The following is an 18,016-nucleotide window of genomic DNA, read 5'->3' on the forward strand; positions in this document are numbered from 1 at the left end:
TCTTGGGCTGCACCACAAACGTTATTTTCCAGCGATGAGGAAGTGGAAGTTTAGTGATACTCGGCTCGGTTAATGGCAGTCACTAACAACATATTTGTGTGTTTTTGATGTGAAATAGGTCATAAATTTAATTCTTAATGGTCTTAAAAAGCCTTAAATTGGAATTAGTGAAACCTGTAGAAACCCTGTGGCTGGGATGTGAGCGGTGACACTGCTGTCTGAAAGGAACATTGTTATTAATAAAAACAAGAATGGCGTATTAATAAAGAATATTTTATACAGTCAAGCAGAGGAACCAGAAATATGAACGTAACGCACACTGAGTTTATAGTGTGTGTGTGTGTGTGTGTGTGTGTGTGTGTGTGTGTGTGTGTCTGTGTGTGTGTCTGTACTAAACTTGCTCTTAATTTAAAGTCAAGTAAGTGAATGTTTAGTTCTGTAAAAGGTCTTTCGTGACACTGTATATGTTGAGGTGTGAATTTTAAAGGTAATTGGTATAAATGTGCTTTAAATAATCTTTGAATCTGGTGTTCATGAAAGAGTGTGAACTCCGTATAAAAATATATATAATATAAATATAAAGTTAGAGCAACTGATCACATTTTCTAATTTGTGTTTATTGGTGGTAATTATTGCTAATTGGTGCTAGCGTTACTGTCCTGTCTGGTTTATTACACAGCAGTCATGGATGTAAAACCTGATGGACTGTGTTTTTATAAGAACCACAGACAAACAGCACAGAAACATTAAACCATCAGCGTAAGGAACTGGAAGGTTCTGTTTGTTGATTTGAGTGACTTGAGGACCTCCTCTGTGGGTTCCTTCTGAACAAGTGAGTACAAAAAAGTGCAGTTGTCAGTTTGTGAACTTGTGAGAATCATTCGTCAAATCTCTGGAGGCTGGTTTCTTCTGGCATGATGATGAGGAAAGGCCACATTGACAAATCAAACATTATAAAAGATTTGAGCATTGACTGCTTGGTCAGGGGTTTCTTCTCCTCTACACATGTTCCTTTAGGACTAGGCTTAGAACCTGTCCTGTCCTGAAGAGCTTTTCTAATCCCTCAAAATTCTTGATATTCAGTCCCAACAGTCACTGCCTCTTTATCTCAAACCCCAAACCCCTCCCTCTTTATGTAGATGGGGCTAAGCCACGCCCCCTCCCACTGCAGGATTGAATGTAAAGGTTGTAATATTTTTCAGGTCTACCAGAGCGAGCAGAGTGAACGGTACATCGACGCCACGTCAGAGATGAATTCAAACTGGATGAGGTGAGGAAAGTTCTGCTGAAGAACCACGTGCTGTTGTACACTATTTTGCCAAAAGCTTGCGGACACCTGGTCATAAGTATGTTCACTTTGAGAAATTGTATTTCCACATTTAGTCCCAATTTGCTCCCCACTCTTCTGGGAAGATGTTCCACAAGATTTTGGAGTGTGCTTATGGACATTTATGTTCATCAGCTACAGGAGTGTTAGTAAAGTCAGGTAGTGATGTGGATGAGAAGATGAGGAGACCTGGGGTGCAGTCAGCATTCACATTCATCCCAAAGCTGTTCAGTAGATTTGGAGATCTATAGCAGGAGATCTTCCTCTTCAAACCATGTACTCCAGATCTTCAGGGAGCTGGATTTGTGCACATTGGCATTGGCATGCTGGAACCGGTTTGGGTCTCCGAGTCCAAGTGAATGCAAAATTATCTCCAACTTTGTGGTAACAGTACGGAGAAGAACCACTTAAGGCAGGAAAGGTCAGGTGTCCCAATACTTTTGTCCATACAGTGTATCTTTGTTAATGATTTTCTTTTCTTCACTCCTCTCTTGTCTTTTCCTTTCTTCCTCTAATCATATCCATTTCTTCGCTTTTACTCGTTCCAGGTACGTGAATTGTGCTCGTAATGAGAGAGAGCAGAACCTGGTGGCCTTCCAGTATCAAGGTGGGATTCTGTACCGCTGCAGTCAACCAATCGAACCAGGACAGGAGCTGCTGATGTGGTACGAGGAAGATTACGCCAAGGACGTCACATTCGATTTCCTCTGGAACAAAAAGTGCTCCGAAAACAGTTACGTCTCAACTTTTCCTTGTTGATTTTACAAACAAAACGCGTGTGTAACGCCCTCAGGAGCTCCCTGGAGAACACAGCAGGTCCAGGTCCAGGTTTAAGGTTTCGATTTAATTGTCACCTTGAATGGCAGATTAAAAAAGGTAGATTGGGGTTGCTGCACAAAAAGAGTGAGAAAGGAGCAAAGATCTCAGCACATCACACCACACGTCCATCTCCCAGGAGAAACCTGTGCTGAACCACACCCAAACATGGTTTATATCTCAGGGATGGTCTGAGGAAGTCTGCAAGCTTCTGTTTACTCCGTGTGTTTATCAATCTGGCAATGTTTCCCCCCTACACCCCGTCATACTGATCCTTCTCCAACCTTCACATGAAGAATTACACTAGATGATGTATTTTCCATGTAAGTATTGGTTCTGTAGAAGAATGAATTGCCCTCTGCTGTACCTCGAATTTTTTCTACCCCTAACCCTGCCTCCCTTTTAATGAGCCATTATCCATACAGAAGATCCAGTTCAGGGCCAAAGCCCTCAACATCTCCTGCTGCATCTCCCATTCTCCAGTACATTCTCTTTGAGGATGGACAGGCTGGTCCTGGTAACTCTAATCCAGCCATGGTTCATTCCCCTCCCCTGTTTCTGTAAAAAATATTCTCCTTGCAGAAAGCCATGGCAGATAGATTGCAGAATTTATGGTGAATAAAGTTTGTTGTAACTGATCATGAGTTGTTTATTTGGCTGTAAGTTTCAACCAGCAGACCAAATTCTTGTGAAAACACTGAGCAGAAGAGCAGTTCCAGCCGCAGGAGTTCTTGAAGATACGAGGTGGTATGAAAAAGTTTGGAGACTCGTTCTGTTTACAGAGAATTACTTTATTTATTTACGTTTCCACACGGTCGCCTTCAAAACATTCCCCTTGCACAGTAACACAGCGCCACCCAGTGTTCTTCTGGATTGTGTCCTGGAAGATTTCTTTTCAAGCTCCTGCTCGCTGAAGGTCTTCCTGATCTCTCATCGTCTTCCAGCGAAGTTCTTCCACTCTTGAAGCGCATGTCCCTCTCGAAACCCCTCAAACGACTCGTTGCAGCATCGCCGTATCTCAAACGTACGTCACGTCAAACGTCTCTGTGGCAGATTTGCGCAGTTTCACGCAGAATTTCACGTTTGCTTTTTGTTCTAACTTGTGATGAAATCACAGACATGGGAACACACGTGGATCAGAACAGCACCAGTTTTAGACCATTAGTCTCCAAACTTCTTGATACCACCAGGTATAACTTCTCCTGATCCTGTTTCTGCTTCAGTGCTGCATATTTTACTCTGGTGTTGATTTATCTGATGACTGATGTGGTTTTTATCACTGTTGTATAACTGCTGTTTTTTTCTTTGCTACAGATATGAACTACACCTTTTTGCAAATCTTTACTTGCTCTTTATGTCCCCTTTCCTACACATCTGAGATTTACCTCCACAAACACATCAAGAGATGTCACTATGAGGAATATCTGAGACGCCTGAACTCAGGAGAGATCGTGGGCCTCCCGGTCAACACCTCTCAGGGGCAACTCGAGAGGCACAATTACCATTGTTCTTTTTGTGGGAAGGGTTTTACGTATCAGAGCGCTCTCCATAGACACCAGCGCTTTCACACGGGCGAGAGGCCCTACAAGTGCGCGCAGTGCGGGAAGAGCTTCACTCTTCCAGGTGGTCTCCAACTCCACCAACGCATTCACACAGGAGAGAAACCGTACGAGTGCCCACAGTGTGGAAAGAGCTTCAGTGAGAAAGCAGCTCTTCGGAGACATCAGAGGATCCACACTGGAGAGAAACCATACCCCTGCCTGCAGTGTGGGAAGAGTTTTACTGAGAAAGCAGCTCTTCAGAGACACCAGAGAATCCACACAGGGGAGAAACCGTATCATTGCCTGCAGTGCGGGAAGAGTTTTAATCAGCAGAGTCATCTGGAGAAACACCAGCGCATTCACACCGGAGAGAAACCCTACCACTGTCTACAGTGTGGGAAGAGTTTCAGTCAGCTCAGTAATCTGAGGAAACACCAGCGCACTCACACGGGACAGAAGCTCTTTTAGAGACTTTCCTCACAAATAACTTTCATACGATAAACACGTGTAATTATATTTCTGAGCACATTTTATGTTTCTAAATGCAACAGATGACCAGGAACCTGAGGATCTCGAAGGAAGATCAACCAGTGGTCAAGAAGTCCACGATACGACGTCTACCACGAGTAGACGGGGTGATTATTTCACGTCCAACATGACTTTCAAAAACGACGTTTAGATCAGGATTTGAATCCTATATGTAACTATAAACTGAGATCTCCTCCAGCAACCAGGCAGGACCATGTGAGCAGATCTTTTCGTATCATCTGGATTTAGAAACATTTCCAGTTTTGCTGTATTAATGAACTCACTCATGATGTACTTGGATGTAACCTGAATGCTAGAAAACACACTAAATATCTTTATGTACTATTAAACTTTAATGTGGACCTGAGGTGAATGGATGGATGGATGGATGGATGAGTTTAAATGTTTGATCTTCTCTTTATAGGAAAGTGGCAGAGGACACATTTTATTATTATTATTATTATTATTATTATTATTATTTTTATTGTTTATTATCGTTTATTAGCAGCTGTTTCACTCGGAGCTGTGAATTCTCCAGGTGTTGAAAAAGCACAATGAGGCAGATAAAGGTGTTTTTTATTCTGTTCTCTCGTTTTCTTCATTCCTGCTCTAAAAGACTGATTGATGTTGGTGTCTGTCATCATTGAGGAGATTCTGATTCCTACAGCTGATCGATTACACACTGATTCTGTGGATGTTTGTTTTGATTAACAGAGCAAACCTGAGATCAATAAAAACTCCATAAGGTCTGATGGTGTGAAGAAGCTACTCAGATTCCCCGTGTTCATTTATTACGAAGCCCACAGTCACAGACCACATCCATGACTCAAATGTAGACTGGATTCATGATGACGGGTTGAGAGTGGAGAGTTTCTTTATGAGCAGTGTTCCATATTCCCCAGTTACTGGGTCATGGAGCAGCTCAGAGTGTCAGAAGGTGCAGGTTGTAAAGGACGAAGCAGCACAAACGCTCTGGAGAGAAGATTGTAGGAGTCTATCATCAGCTTCGACCAAACGTGTCCTAGGATTGGACATAAGAAGACATATGACATGCATGTGGTCCAACGTGTGTGATGAAGAAACTGATCTCTGACTACATAACGTTGGTATTTATAGCTACTGCATGTCTTATTATCAGATATATTTTGAGATAGAATTTAGGAGTCGTTACAGAAGACACCGTGCTGGGTAAAGTGGTAAATACCCAAACACCACTACTGTACGTATGTTTATTATTATATAAATGATTATTTATTATTAGGAAATGATGGCGATTATGGTGGTGGTGATGATGTGATGTGATGATGCAGAACTCCACTAGAGGGCGACGTACTCCATATCTGCTTGATATCTGGGAGGAACAGAAGAAGAGGAGCTGCACCAGATGATGAGGATGAGGAGCTCGAGCTCCAGTTCCCTCATCCTGCTGATCAGGAGCCCATAAACTCACTCTCCCGGACTCGGTGTATCAGGTGATTAAGTGGGATTTATTCCGGATTTTGTGTGTTTGTGTATTTGAGGGTTTTATTACAGACTCCTTACAATCCTCAGGTAATGTAGATCAGCTGCTCGCCCGAGATCCGCTGCTGAATCCCAAATCAATGTCCACTTCCTGGTGTAGTGCACTACCGAGGACACACAGTGATGGCGCGGGTTCACTGTGTAGTGCGCTGTGTAGTGTAGTGCACTGTGTAGTGTAGTGTAGTGCACTGTGTAGTGTAGTGTAGTGCACTGTGTAGTGTAGTGTAGTGCACTGTGTAGTGTAGTGTAGTGCACTGTGTAGTGTAGTGTAGTGCACTGTGTAGTGTAGTGTAGTGCACTGTGTAGTGTAGTGTAGTGCACTGTGTAGTGTAGTGTAGTGCACTGTGTAGTGTAGTGTAGTGCACTGTGTAGTGTAGTGTAGTGCACTGTGTAGTGTAGTGTAGTGCACTGTGTAGTGTAGTGTAGTGCACTGTGTAGTGCACTGTGTAGTGCACTGTGTAGTGTAGTGCACTGTGTAGTGTAGTGCACTGTGTAGTGTAGTGTAGTGTAGTGCACTGTGTAGTGTAGTGCACTGTGTTGTGTAGTGTAGTGCACTGTGTTGTGTAGTGTAGTGCACTGTGTTGTGTAGTGTAGTGCACTGTGTAGTGTAGTGCACTGTGTAGTGTAGTGCACTGTGTAGTGTAGTGCACTGTGTAGTGCACTGTGTAGTGTAGTGCACTGTGTAGTGTAGTGTAGTGCACTGTGTAGTGTAGTGTAGTGCACTGTGTAGTGTAGTGTAGTGTAGTGTAGTGTAGTGCACTGTGTAGTGTAGTGTAGTGCACTGTGTAGTGTAGTGTAGTGTAGTGCACTGTGTAGTGTAGTGCACTGTGTAGTGTAGTGCACTGTGTAGTGTAGTGCACTGTGTAGTGTAGTGTAGTGTAGTGTAGTGCACTGTGTAGTGTTGTGTAGTGTAGTGCACTGTGTAGTGTTGTGTAGTGTAGTGCACTGTGTAGTGTAGTGTAGTGCACTGTGTAGTGTAGTGTAGTGCACTGTGTAGTGTAGTGTAGTGCACTGTGTAGTGTAGTGTAGTGCACTGTGTAGTGTAGTGTAGTGCACTGTGTAGTGTAGTGTAGTGCACTGTGTAGTGTAGTGTAGTGCACTGTGTAGTGTAGTGTAGTGCACTGTGTAGTGTAGTGTAGTGCACTGTGTAGTGTAGTGTAGTGCACTGTGTAGTGTAGTGTAGTGCACTGTGTAGTGTAGTGTAGTGCACTGTGTAGTGTAGTGTAGTGCACTGTGTAGTGTAGTGTAGTGCACTGTGTAGTGTAGTGCACTGTGTAGTGCACTGTGTAGTGTAGTGCACTGTGTAGTGCACTGTGTAGTGCACTGTGTAGTGTAGTGCACTGTGTAGTGCACTGTGTAGTGTAGTGCACTGTGTAGTGCACTGTGTAGTGTAGTGCACTGTGTAGTGCACTGTGTAGTGTAGTGCACTGTGTAGTGCACTGTGTAGTGTAGTGCACTGTGTAGTGCACTGTGTAGTGTAGTGCACTGTGTAGTGCACTGTGTAGTGTAGTGCACTGTGTAGTGCACTGTGTAGTGTAGTGCACTGTGTAGTGCACTGTGTAGTGTAGTGCACTGTGTAGTGCACTGTGTAGTGTAGTGCACTGTGTAGTGTAGTGCACTGTGTAGTGTAGTGCACTGTGTAGTGCACTGTGTAGTGTAGTGCACTGTGTAGTGCACTGTGTAGTGTAGTGCACTGTGTAGTGTAGTGCACTGTGTAGTGTAGTGCACTGTGTAGTGTAGTGCACTGTGTAGTGTAGTGTAGTGCACTGTGTAGTGTAGTGTAGTGCACTGTGTAGTGTAGTGTAGTGCACTGTGTAGTGTAGTGCACTGTGTAGTGTAGTGCACTGTGTAGTGTAGTGTAGTGCACTGTGTAGTGTAGTGTAGTGCACTGTGTAGTGTAGTGTAGTGCACTGTGTAGTGTAGTGTAGTGCACTGTGTAGTGTAGTGTACTGTGTAGTGTAGTGTAGTGCACTGTGTAGTGTAGTGTAGTGCACTGTGTAGTGCACTGTGTAGTGCACTGTGTAGTGCACTGTGTAGTGCACTGTGTAGTGTAGTGTAGTGCACTGTGTAGTGTAGTGTAGTGCACTGTGTAGTGTAGTGTAGTGCACTGTGTAGTGTAGTGTAGTGCACTGTGTAGTGTAGTGTAGTGCACTGTGTAGTGTAGTGCACTGTGTAGTGTAGTGCACTGTGTAGTGTAGTGCACTGTGTAGTGTAGTGTAGTGCACTGTGTAGTGTAGTGTAGTGCACTGTGTAGTGTAGTGTAGTGCACTGTGTAGTGTAGTGTAGTGTAGTGCACTGTGTAGTGTAGTGCACTGTGTAGTGTAGTGTAGTGTGTAGTGTAGTGTAGTGTAGTGTAGTGCACTGTGTAGTGTAGTGTAGTGTAGTGCACTGTGTAGTGTAGTGCACTGTGTAGTGTAGTGCACTGTGTAGTGTAGTGTAGTGCACTGTGTAGTGTAGTGTAGTGCACTGTGTAGTGTAGTGTAGTGTACTGTGTAGTGTAGTGTAGTGCACTGTGTAGTGTAGTGTAGTGCACTGTGTAGTGCACTGTGTAGTGCACTGTGTAGTGCACTGTGTAGTGCACTGTGTAGTGCACTGTGTAGTGTAGTGTAGTGCACTGTGTAGTGTAGTGTAGTGCACTGTGTAGTGTAGTGTAGTGCACTGTGTAGTGTAGTGCACTGTGTAGTGTAGTGTAGTGCACTGTGTAGTGTAGTGCACTGTGTAGTGTAGTGCACTGTGTAGTGTAGTGCACTGTGTAGTGTAGTGTAGTGCACTGTGTAGTGTAGTGTAGTGCACTGTGTAGTGTAGTGTAGTGCACTGTGTAGTGTAGTGTAGTGTAGTGCACTGTGTAGTGTAGTGCACTGTGTAGTGTAGTGTAGTGTGTAGTGTAGTGTAGTGTAGTGTAGTGCACTGTGTAGTGTAGTGTAGTGTAGTGCACTGTGTAGTGTAGTGCACTGTGTAGTGCACTGTGTAGTGTAGTGTAGTGCACAGTGTAGTGTAGTGTAGTGCACAGTGTAGTGTAGTGTAGTGCACTGTGTAGTGTAGTGTAGTGCACTGTGTAGTGTAGTGTAGTGTAGTGCACTGTGTAGTGTAGTGTAGTGTAGTGTAGTGCACTGTGTAGTGTAGTGCACTGTGTAGTGTAGTGTAGTGTAGTGCACTGTGTAGTGTAGTGCACTGTGTAGTGTAGTGTAGTGTGTAGTGTAGTGCACTGTGTAGTGTAGTGTAGTGTAGTGCACTGTGTAGTGTAGTGCACTGTGTAGTGTAGTGCACTGTGTAGTGTAGTGCACTGTGTAGTGCACTGTGTAGTGCACAGTGTAGTGTAGTGTAGTGCACAGTGTAGTGTAGTGTAGTGCACAGTGTAGTGTAGTGTAGTGCACAGTGTAGTGTAGTGTAGTGCACTGTGTAGTGTAGTGTAGTGCACTGTGTAGTGTAGTGTAGTGCACTGTGTAGTGTAGTGTAGTGCACTGTGTAGTGTAGTGCACTGTGTAGTGTAGTGTAGTGTAGTGCACTGTGTAGTGTAGTGCACTGTGTAGTGCACTGTGTAGTGTAGTGCACTGTGTAGTGTAGTGTAGTGTAGTGCACTGTGTAGTGTAGTGCACTGTGTAGTGTAGTGCACTGTGTAGTGTAGTGTAGTGCACTGTGTAGTGCAGTGCACTGTGTAGTGCAGTGCACTGTGTAGTGTAGTGCAGTGCACTGTGTAGTGTAGTGCAATGCACTGTGTAGTGTAGTGCAATGCACTGTGTAGTGTAGTGCACTGTGTAGTGTAGTGCACTGTGTAGTGTAGTGTAGAGCACTGTGTAGTGTAGAGCACTGTGCAGTGTAGCGTAGAGCGCTGTGCAGTGTAGCGTAGAGCGCTGTGCAGTGTAGCGTAGAGCGCTGTGCAGTGTAGCGTAGAGCGCTGTGCAGTGTAGCGTAGAGCGCTGTGCAGTGTAGCGTAGAGCGCTGTGCAGTGTAGCATAGAGCGCTGTGTATTTTAGCGTAGAGCATTGTGTATTTTAGCGTAGTGTAAAGCACTGTGTAGTATAAAGCACTGTGTAGTGTAGAGCAGTGTGTAGTGTAGTGTAGAGCGGTGTGTAGTGTAGTGTAGAGCGGTGTGTAGTGTAGTGTAGAGCACTGTGTAGTGTAGTGTAGAGCACGGTGTAGTGTAGAGCACGGTGTAGTGTAGAGCACGGTGTAGTGTAGAGCACTGTGTAGTGTAGTGTAGTGTAGAGCACTGTGTAGTGTAGTGTAGTGTAGAGCACTGTGTAGTGTAGTGTAGTGCACTGTGTAGTGTAGTGTAGTGTAGAGCACTGTGTAGTGTAGTGTAGAGCACTGTGTAGTGTAGTGTAGAGCACTGTGTAGTGTAGAGCAGAGCAGTGTGTAGAGCAGTGTGTAGTGTAGTGTAGAGCAGTGTGTAGTGTAGTGTAGAGCAGTGTGTAGTGTGGAGTAGAGCAGTGTGTAGTGTAGAGTAGAGCAGTGTGTAGTGTAGTGTAGAGCAGTGTGTAGTGTAGAGCAGTGTGTAGTGTAGAGCAGTGTGTTGTGTAGAGCAGTGTGTAGTGTAGAGCAGAGCAGTGTGTAGAGCAGTGTGTAGTGTAGTGTAGAGCAGTGTGTAGTGTAGTGTAGAGCAGTGTGTAGTGTAGTGTAGAGTAGAGCAGTGTGTAGTGTAGAGTAGAGCAGTGTGTAGTGTAGAGTAGAGCAGTGTGTAGTGTAGAGTAGAGCAGTGTGTAGTGTAGAGTAGAGCAGTGTGTAGTGTAGAGTAGAGCAGTGTGTAGTGTAGAGTAGAGCAGTGTGTAGTGTAGAGTAGTGTGTAGAGCAGTGTAGTGTAGAGCAGTGTAGTGTAGAGCAGTGTGTAGAGCAGTGTAGTGTAGAGCAGTGTGTAGTGTAGTGTAGAGTAGAGCAGTGTGTAGTGTAGTGTAGAGTAGAGCAGTGTGTAGTGTAGTGTAGAGTAGAGCAGTGTGTAGTGTAGTGTAGAGTAGAGCAGTGTGTAGTGTAGTGTAGAGCAGTGTGTAGTGTAGTGTAGAGCAGTGTGTAGTGTAGAGTAGAGCAGTGTGTAGTGTAGAGTAGAGCAGTGTGTAGTGTAGAGTAGAGCAGTGTGTAGTGTAGAGTAGAGCAGTGTGTAGTGTAGAGTAGAGCAGTGTGTAGTGTAGAGTAGAGCAGTGTGTAGTGCAGAGTAGAGCAGTGTGTAGTGCAGAGTAGAGCAGTGTGTAGTGTAGTGTAGAGCAGTGTAGTGTAGAGCAGTGTGTAGAGCAGTGTGTAGTGTAGAGCAGTGTGTAGAGCAGTGTGTAGTGTAGTGTAGAGTAGAGCAGTGTGTAGTGTAGTGTAGAGTAGAGCAGTGTGTAGTGTAGTGTAGAGTAGAGCAGTGTGTAGTGTAGTGTAGAGTAGAGCAGTGTGTAGTGTAGTGTAGAGTAGAGCAGTGTGTAGTGTAGTGTAGAGTAGAGCAGTGTGTAGTGTAGTGTAGAGTAGAGCAGTGTGTAGTGTAGTGTAGAGTAGAGCAGTGTGTAGTGTAGTGTAGAGTAGAGCAGTGTGTAGTGTAGTGTAGAGTAGAGCAGTGTGTAGTGTAGAGCATAACAGTGTGTAGAGCAGTGTGTAGTGTAGAGCAGAGCAGTGTGTAGAGCAGTGTAGTGTAGAGCAGTGTGTAGTGTAGTGTAGAGCAGTGTGTAGTGTAGAGCAGTGTGTAGTGTAGAGCAGTGTGTAGAGTAGAGCAGTGTGTAGTGTAGAGTAGAGCAGTGTGTAGTGTAGAGTAGAGCAGTGTGTAGTGTAGTGTAGAGCAGTGTGTAGTGTAGAGCAGTGTGTAGAGTAGAGCAGTGTGTAGTGTAGTGTAGAGTAGAGCAGTGTGTAGTGTAGTGTAGAGTAGAGCAGTGTGTAGTGTAGTGTAGAGTAGAGCAGTGTGTAGTGTAGTGTAGAGTAGAGCAGTGTGTAGTGTAGAGTAGAGTAGAGCAGTGTGTAGTGTAGAGTAGAGTAGAGCAGTGTGTAGTGTAGAGTAGAGTAGAGCAGTGTGTAGTGTAGAGTAGAGTAGAGCAGTGTGTAGTGTAGAGCAGTGTGTAGTGTAGAGCATAACAGTGTGTAGAGCAGTGTGTAGAGCAGTGTGTAGTGTAGAGCAGAGCAGTGTGTAGAGCAGTGTAGTGTAGAGCAGTGTGTAGTGTAGTGTAGAGTAGTGTAGTGTAGAGCAGTGTGTAGTGTAGTGTAGAGCAGTGTGTAGTGTAGTGTAGAGCAGTGTGTAGTGTAGTGTAGAGCAGTGTGTAGTGTAGTGTAGAGTAGAGCAGTGTGTAGTGTAGTGTAGAGCAGTGTGTAGTGTAGTGTAGAGCAGTGTGTAGTGTAGTGTAGAGCAGTGTGTAGTGTAGTGTAGAGCAGTGTGTAGTGTAGTGTAGAGCAGTGTGTAGTGTAGAGTAGAGCAGTGTGTAGTGTAGAGTAGAGCAGTGTGTAGAGCAGTGTGTAGTGTAGTGTAGAGCAGTGTGTAGTGTAGAGTAGAGCAGTGTGTAGTGTAGTGTAGAGCAGTGTGTAGTGTAGTGTAGAGCAGTGTGTAGTGTAGAGTAGAGCAGTGTGTAGTGTAGAGTAGAGCAGTGTGTAGTGTAGAGTAGAGCAGTGTGTAGTGTAGAGTAGAGCAGTGTGTAGTGTAGAGTAGAGCAGTGTGTAGTGTAGAGTAGAGCAGTGTGTAGTGTAGAGTAGAGCAGTGTGTAGTGTAGAGTAGAGCAGTGTGTAGTGTAGAGTAGAGCAGTGTGTAGTGTAGAGTAGAGCAGTGTGTAGTAGAGCAGTGTGTAGTAGAGCAGTGTGTAGTAGAGCAGTGTGTAGTAGAGCAGTGTGTAGTGTAGAGTAGAGCAGTGTGTAGTGTAGAGTAGAGCAGTGTGTAGTGTAGAGTAGAGCAGTGTGTAGTGTAGAGTAGAGCAGTGTGTAGTGTAGAGTAGAGCAGTGTGTAGTGTAGAGTAGAGCAGTGTGTAGTGTAGAGTAGAGTAGAGCAGTGTGTAGTGTAGTGTAGAGTAGAGCAGTGTGTAGTGTAGAGCAGAGCAGAGCAGTGTGTAGTGTAGAGCAGAGCAGAGCAGTGTGTAGTGTAGTGTAGAGCAGAGCAGTGTGTAGTGTAGTGTAGAGCAGAGCAGTGTGTAGTGTAGTGTAGAGCAGAGCAGTGTGTAGTGTAGAGTAGAGCAGTGTGTAGTGTAGAGCAGTGTGTAGTGTAGAGCATAACAGTGTGTAGAGCAGTGTGTAGTGTAGTGTAGAGCAGTGTGTAGTGTAGTGTAGAGCAGTGTGTAGTGTAGTGTAGAGCAGTGTGTAGTGTAGTGTAGAGCAGTGTGTAGTGTAGTGTAGAGCAGTGTGTAGTGTAGTGTAGAGCAGTGTGTAGTGTAGTGTAGAGTAGAGCAGTGTGTAGTGTAGTGTAGAGTAGAGCAGTGTGTAGTGTAGAGCAGAGCAGTGTGTAGTGTAGAGCAGTGTGTAGTGTAGTGTAGAGTAGAGCAGTGTGTAGTGTAGAGTAGAGCAGTGTGTAGTGTAGAGTAGAGCAGTGTGTAGTGTAGAGTAGAGCAGTGTGTAGTGTAGAGTAGAGCAGTGTGTAGTGTAGAGTAGAGCAGTGTGTAGTGTAGAGTAGAGCAGTGTGTAGTGTAGAGTAGAGCAGTGTGTAGTGTAGAGTAGAGTAGAGCAGTGTGTAGTGTAGAGTAGAGCAGTGTGTAGTGTAGAGTAGAGCAGTGTGTAGTGTAGAGTAGAGCAGTGTGTAGTGTAGAGTAGAGCAGTGTGTAGTGTAGAGTAGAGTAGAGCAGTGTGTAGTGTAGAGTAGAGTAGAGCAGTGTGTAGTGTAGAGTAGAGTAGAGCAGTGTGTAGTGTAGAGTAGAGTAGAGCAGTGTGTAGTGTAGAGTAGAGTAGAGCAGTGTGTAGTGTAGAGTAGAGTAGAGCAGTGTGTAGTGTAGAGTAGAGCAGTGTGTATACACACGGAAGTGATTTGGGAGATGGACTGTGTCGCGTTCTGTGTCGTGTTCACCTTTATTTATTTGTTTGTTTGTTTATGTATTTGTTTATTTGTAAGTATGTTTGTTTATGTATCTATTACTCTATTTAATTATTTGTATTGTTATTATCGAATTCTGAGTAAAGATCCGCTTTATTTCTCTTCACATTTTCAATCTTCTTTCTCTGAAAATCACATTATTTATATTTAACATTTACATCATTCATAAACCAGTTTGTTACACACACACACACACACACACACACACACACACACACACACACACACACACACACACACACACGTGTGTAAAATGTAATATTAAATGTAAGAAATTATCAAAATTATTTCATTTTTTTTTCTAACTAAATGTAATCATTTAATGTTTAATATCATTATTTAAATTAGGATCATTTTTAATCACAGAGTTATTATATTGTATTTATTGACTAATTGATGTGTTCGTTTTACTGGTTTATAGGATTATAATATATATATATAGATAGATTATATATAAATAATTAGATGATTGATGATTGATTATTAATTATAGATAATAGATGATCGATTAAAGATTAGTTATAGATGATATAGAGGATTGGTGATTATAGATTATAGATTAGTTATAGATGATATAGAGGATTGGTGATTGATTATAGATTATAGATTAGTTATAGATGATATAGAGGATTGGTGATTGATTATAGATTATAGATTAGTTATAGATGATATAGAGGATTGGTGATTGATTATAGATTAGTTATAGATGATATAGAGGATTGGTGATTATAGATTATAGATTAGTTATAGATGATATAGAGGATTGGTGATTGATTATAGATTATAGATTAGTTATAGATGATATAGAGGATTGGTGATTGATTATAGATTAGTTATAGATGATATAGAGGATTGGTGATTATAGATTATAGATCAGTTATAGATGATATAGAGGATTGGTGATTATAGATTATAGATTAGTTATAGATGATATAGAGGATTGGTGATTGATTATAGATTATAGATTAGTTATAGATGATATAGAGGATTGGTGATTATAGATTATAGATTGGTTATTGGTGATTATAGATTATAGATTAGTTATAGATGATATAGAGGATTGGTGATTATAGATTATAGATTGGTTATTGGTGATTATAGATTAGTTATAGATGATATAGAGGATTGGTGATTAAAGATTATAGATCAGTTATAGATGATATAGAGGATTGGTGATTGATTATAGATTATAGATTAGTTATAGATGATATAGAGGATTGGTGATTATAGATTATAGATTAGTTATAGATGATATAGAGGATTGGTGATTGATTATAGATTATAGATTAGTTATAGATGATATAGAGGATTGGTGATTATAGATTATAGATTAGTTATAGATGATATAGAGGATTGGTGATTATAGATTATAGATTGGTTATTGGTGATTATAGATTATAGATTAGTTATAGATGATATAGAGGATTGGTGATTGATTATAGGTAATAAATTATCAATATGAACACTTTTCTTTCCCCTCGGATCAGTGTGGTGAGAAAATGCAGACGGAGATGAGCAGCACTTCTGATGGAAGAACGTTGAGCTCAGTAGGACACGTCACTCCTGTGGATCTACCGAATGGAGAATTCTGGAGGAAACCTTTGAAAGAAGAAGAATCTAGTGATGATGATGATGATGATGATGATTTCTGTAAGACAGTTGTGTGCTTTAGATTTCCGTCTGCAGATACAATAGCGGTTTAATATGATGATGGTTTTAATGAACTGTTATGAGCCTTAGATGGAGATGGAGGAACATCAAGCTCTGTGGAAGATGTCCCTCCTGAGGAGCGAGCAGGACAGGACAGAGGACTCCAGATCATTCTGAAAGAAAAACCTAAACATGATGACTATCTGTGTAAGACAGCAGGACCCAGCGCTCAGCATCAACACTACTTTAGCCATAATTCTCAAATCAGAACGTCTACACTCACTGGTGATTTCTCTTCTTCCAGACTGTGAAGATTGTAAATCTTTCTTCATTAACAAATGTGATGTTCACGGTCCGGCTCTCTTTATCCCTGATGTTGCGGTTCCACTGGGGGTCGCTGACCGAGCCAGACAAACCCTTCCTCCGGGTCTGGAGATTCGGAAGTCCAGTATTCCTGACGCAGGCCTGGGAGTGTTCAACAACAGCGACACTATTCCAGTTGGTGCTCACTTCGGACCGTACCAGGGAGACACGGTAGAGCGAGAGGAAGCCATGAACAGCCCCTACTCCTGGGTGGTGAGTTCACTTCCTGTTCTTCCCATAACATTCCTTCCAAGAATTCCAAGATGTTTAATGATCATCATGAATTCAGATAAATTGGATGTAATTATTTGTACTAATTAAATAAATAATTGATGGACAGTGAAATATCCAGCGCTCTTTTGCGTCTCGTTGCTCAGTAGCAGATAAGAAGTGCATGTCTGTGAGAAAACAGTTACTACTCCTGTCTTTACTCTCACACGTGTAGTTGCTCCGCCGTCACACGTGTGTGTTAATGAATAAAGTATTTAGTATTTTTTTGCAGATTCAGCGGAGTGAGAGATGTGAGAAATACATCGACGCCTCGTCAGAGTTCAAGTCCAACTGGATGAGGTCAGGAACATCGTCTGTTCTGTGTTTGTGTACATCATTGATGAGACTGATCCAACTCTCTCTTCACTCATTATCCTCTCTCTCGCTCTCTTCCTCCCTCTCTCTCTCTCCCTCCCTCCCTCGCTCCCTCCCTCTCGCTCTCTTTCCCTCCCTCCCTCGCTCCCTCCCTCCCTCGCTCTCTCCCTCTCTCTCGCTCTCTCTCCCTCCCTCCCTCGCTCTCTCCCTCCCTCACTCTCTCCCTCCCTCGCTCTCTCCCTTGCTCTCGCTCTCTCTCCCTCCCTCCCTCCCTCTCTCTCCCTCCCTCCTCCCTCTCTCTCCCTCCCTCCTCCCTCTCTCTCCCTCCCTCCTCCCTCTCTCTCCCTCGCTCTCTCCCTCTCTCTCGCTCTCTCTCCCTCCCTCCCTCCCTCGCTCTCTCCCTCCCTCGCTCTCTCCCTCCCTCGCTCTCTCCCTCGCTCTCGCTCTCTCTCCCTCCCTCTCTCCCTCTCTCTCGCTCTCTCTCTCTCCCTCCCTCCCTCGCTCCCTCCCTCCCTCGCTCTCTCCCTCCCTCGCTCTCTCCCTCTCCCTCCCTCCCTCTCTCTCCCTCCCTCCCTCCCTCCCTCTCTCTCCCTCCCTCCCTCTCTCTCCCTCTCTCTCCCTCCCTCCCTTTCTCCCTCTCTCGCCCTCCCTCCCTCCCTCTCCCTCCCTCCCTCCCTCCCTCTCCCTCCCTCTCTCTCTCTCCCTCTCTCTCCCTCTCTCTCCCTCGCTCTCTCCCTCTCTCTCCCTCGCTCTCTCCCTCGCTCTCTCCCTCTCCCTCGCTCTCTCCCTCTCTCTCGCTCTCTCCCTCTCCCTCGCTCTCTCCCTCCCTCGCTCTCTCCCTCCCTCGCTCCCTCCCTCTCTCTCCCTCCCTCCCTCCCTCCCTCCCTCTCTCTCCCTCCCTCCCTCCCTCCCTCTCTCTCCCTCCCTCCCTCCCTCTCCCTCCCTCCCTCCCTCTCTCTCCCTCTCTCTCCCTCGCTCTCTCCCTCTCTCTCCCTCCCTCTCTCCCTCGCTCTCTCCCTCTCTCTCCCGCTCTCTCTCTCTCTCCCTCCCTCGCTCTCTCTCCCTCGCTCTCTCCCTCGCTCTCTCCCTCTCCCTCGCTCTCTCCCTCGCTCTCTCCCTCGCTCTCTCCCTCGCTCCCTCCCTCGCTCCCTCCCTCGCTCCCTCCCTCGCTCTCTCCCTCGCTCTCTCCCTCGCTCTCTCCCTCTCTCTCGCTCTCTCTCCCTCGCGCTGTACCTCGTGCTCTCCCTCCCTGGCTCTCTGTCTCTCTTACTCTCTCGCTCTCCCTCCCTCGCTCTCTCCTTCGCTCTCTCTCGCTCGCTCTCTCTCGCTCTCTTTTTCCCTCGCTGTCTCTCGCTCTCTCTCACGCTCTCCTTCGCTCTCTCTCACCTGCTCTCTCTCTCCCTCCCTCGCTCTCTCTCACGCTCTCCTTCGCTCTCACCTACTCTCTCCCTCGCTCTCTCACCTACTCTCTCCCTCGCTCTCTCACCTACTCTCTCCTCGCTCTCTCACCTACTCTCTCCCTCGCTCTCTCTCTCTCTCTCTCTCTCTCTCTCTCTCTCTCTCTCTCTCTCTCTCCCTCCCTCCCTCCCTCGCTCCTCCCTCCCTCGCCCTCTCCCTCCCTCCCTCTCTCTCCCTCCCTCCCTCCCTCCCTCTCTCTCCCTCCCTCCCTCTCTCTCCCTCCTCCCTCTCTCTCCCTCTCTCCCTCCCTCCCTTTCTCCCTCTCTC

General features: G+C 44.9%; 2 protein-coding genes across 2 annotated transcripts in view; both read left to right on the plus strand.

The window, feature by feature from the left end:
• The window catches only part of LOC310736411 (histone-lysine N-methyltransferase PRDM9-like), a 12,065-nt gene extending 7,267 nt beyond the window's left edge, over nt 1–4,798 (plus strand). Inside the window, exons 5-7 of the mRNA XM_083559889.1 lie at nt 1,203–1,270; nt 1,876–2,060; nt 3,458–4,798. Of these exons, the coding sequence (XP_083416015.1) occupies nt 1,203–1,270; nt 1,876–2,060; nt 3,458–4,152 (948 nt within the window). The 3' untranslated portion in view covers nt 4,153–4,798. The remainder of the gene's footprint in view (nt 1–1,202; nt 1,271–1,875; nt 2,061–3,457) is intronic.
• A 750-nt stretch (nt 4,799–5,548) lies between these two features.
• Nucleotides 5,549–18,016, plus strand: part of LOC310737452 (histone-lysine N-methyltransferase PRDM7-like) — a gene marked incomplete at its 3' end in the record, with an annotated part of 12,786 nt that continues 318 nt past the window's right edge. The window contains exons 1-5 of the mRNA XM_083561778.1: nt 5,549–5,684; nt 15,181–15,343; nt 15,434–15,550; nt 15,648–15,919; nt 16,209–16,360. Coding sequence (XP_083417904.1) covers nt 15,193–15,343; nt 15,434–15,550; nt 15,648–15,919; nt 16,209–16,360 — 692 coding nt within the window. The 5' untranslated portion in view covers nt 5,549–5,684; nt 15,181–15,192. The remainder of the gene's footprint in view (nt 5,685–15,180; nt 15,344–15,433; nt 15,551–15,647; nt 15,920–16,208; nt 16,361–18,016) is intronic.

The sequence above is a fragment of the Silurus aristotelis genome (genome assembly GCF_946808225.1).
Source record: "Silurus aristotelis genome assembly, chromosome: 14".
Classification (NCBI taxonomy): Eukaryota; Metazoa; Chordata; class Actinopteri; order Siluriformes; family Siluridae; genus Silurus; species Silurus aristotelis.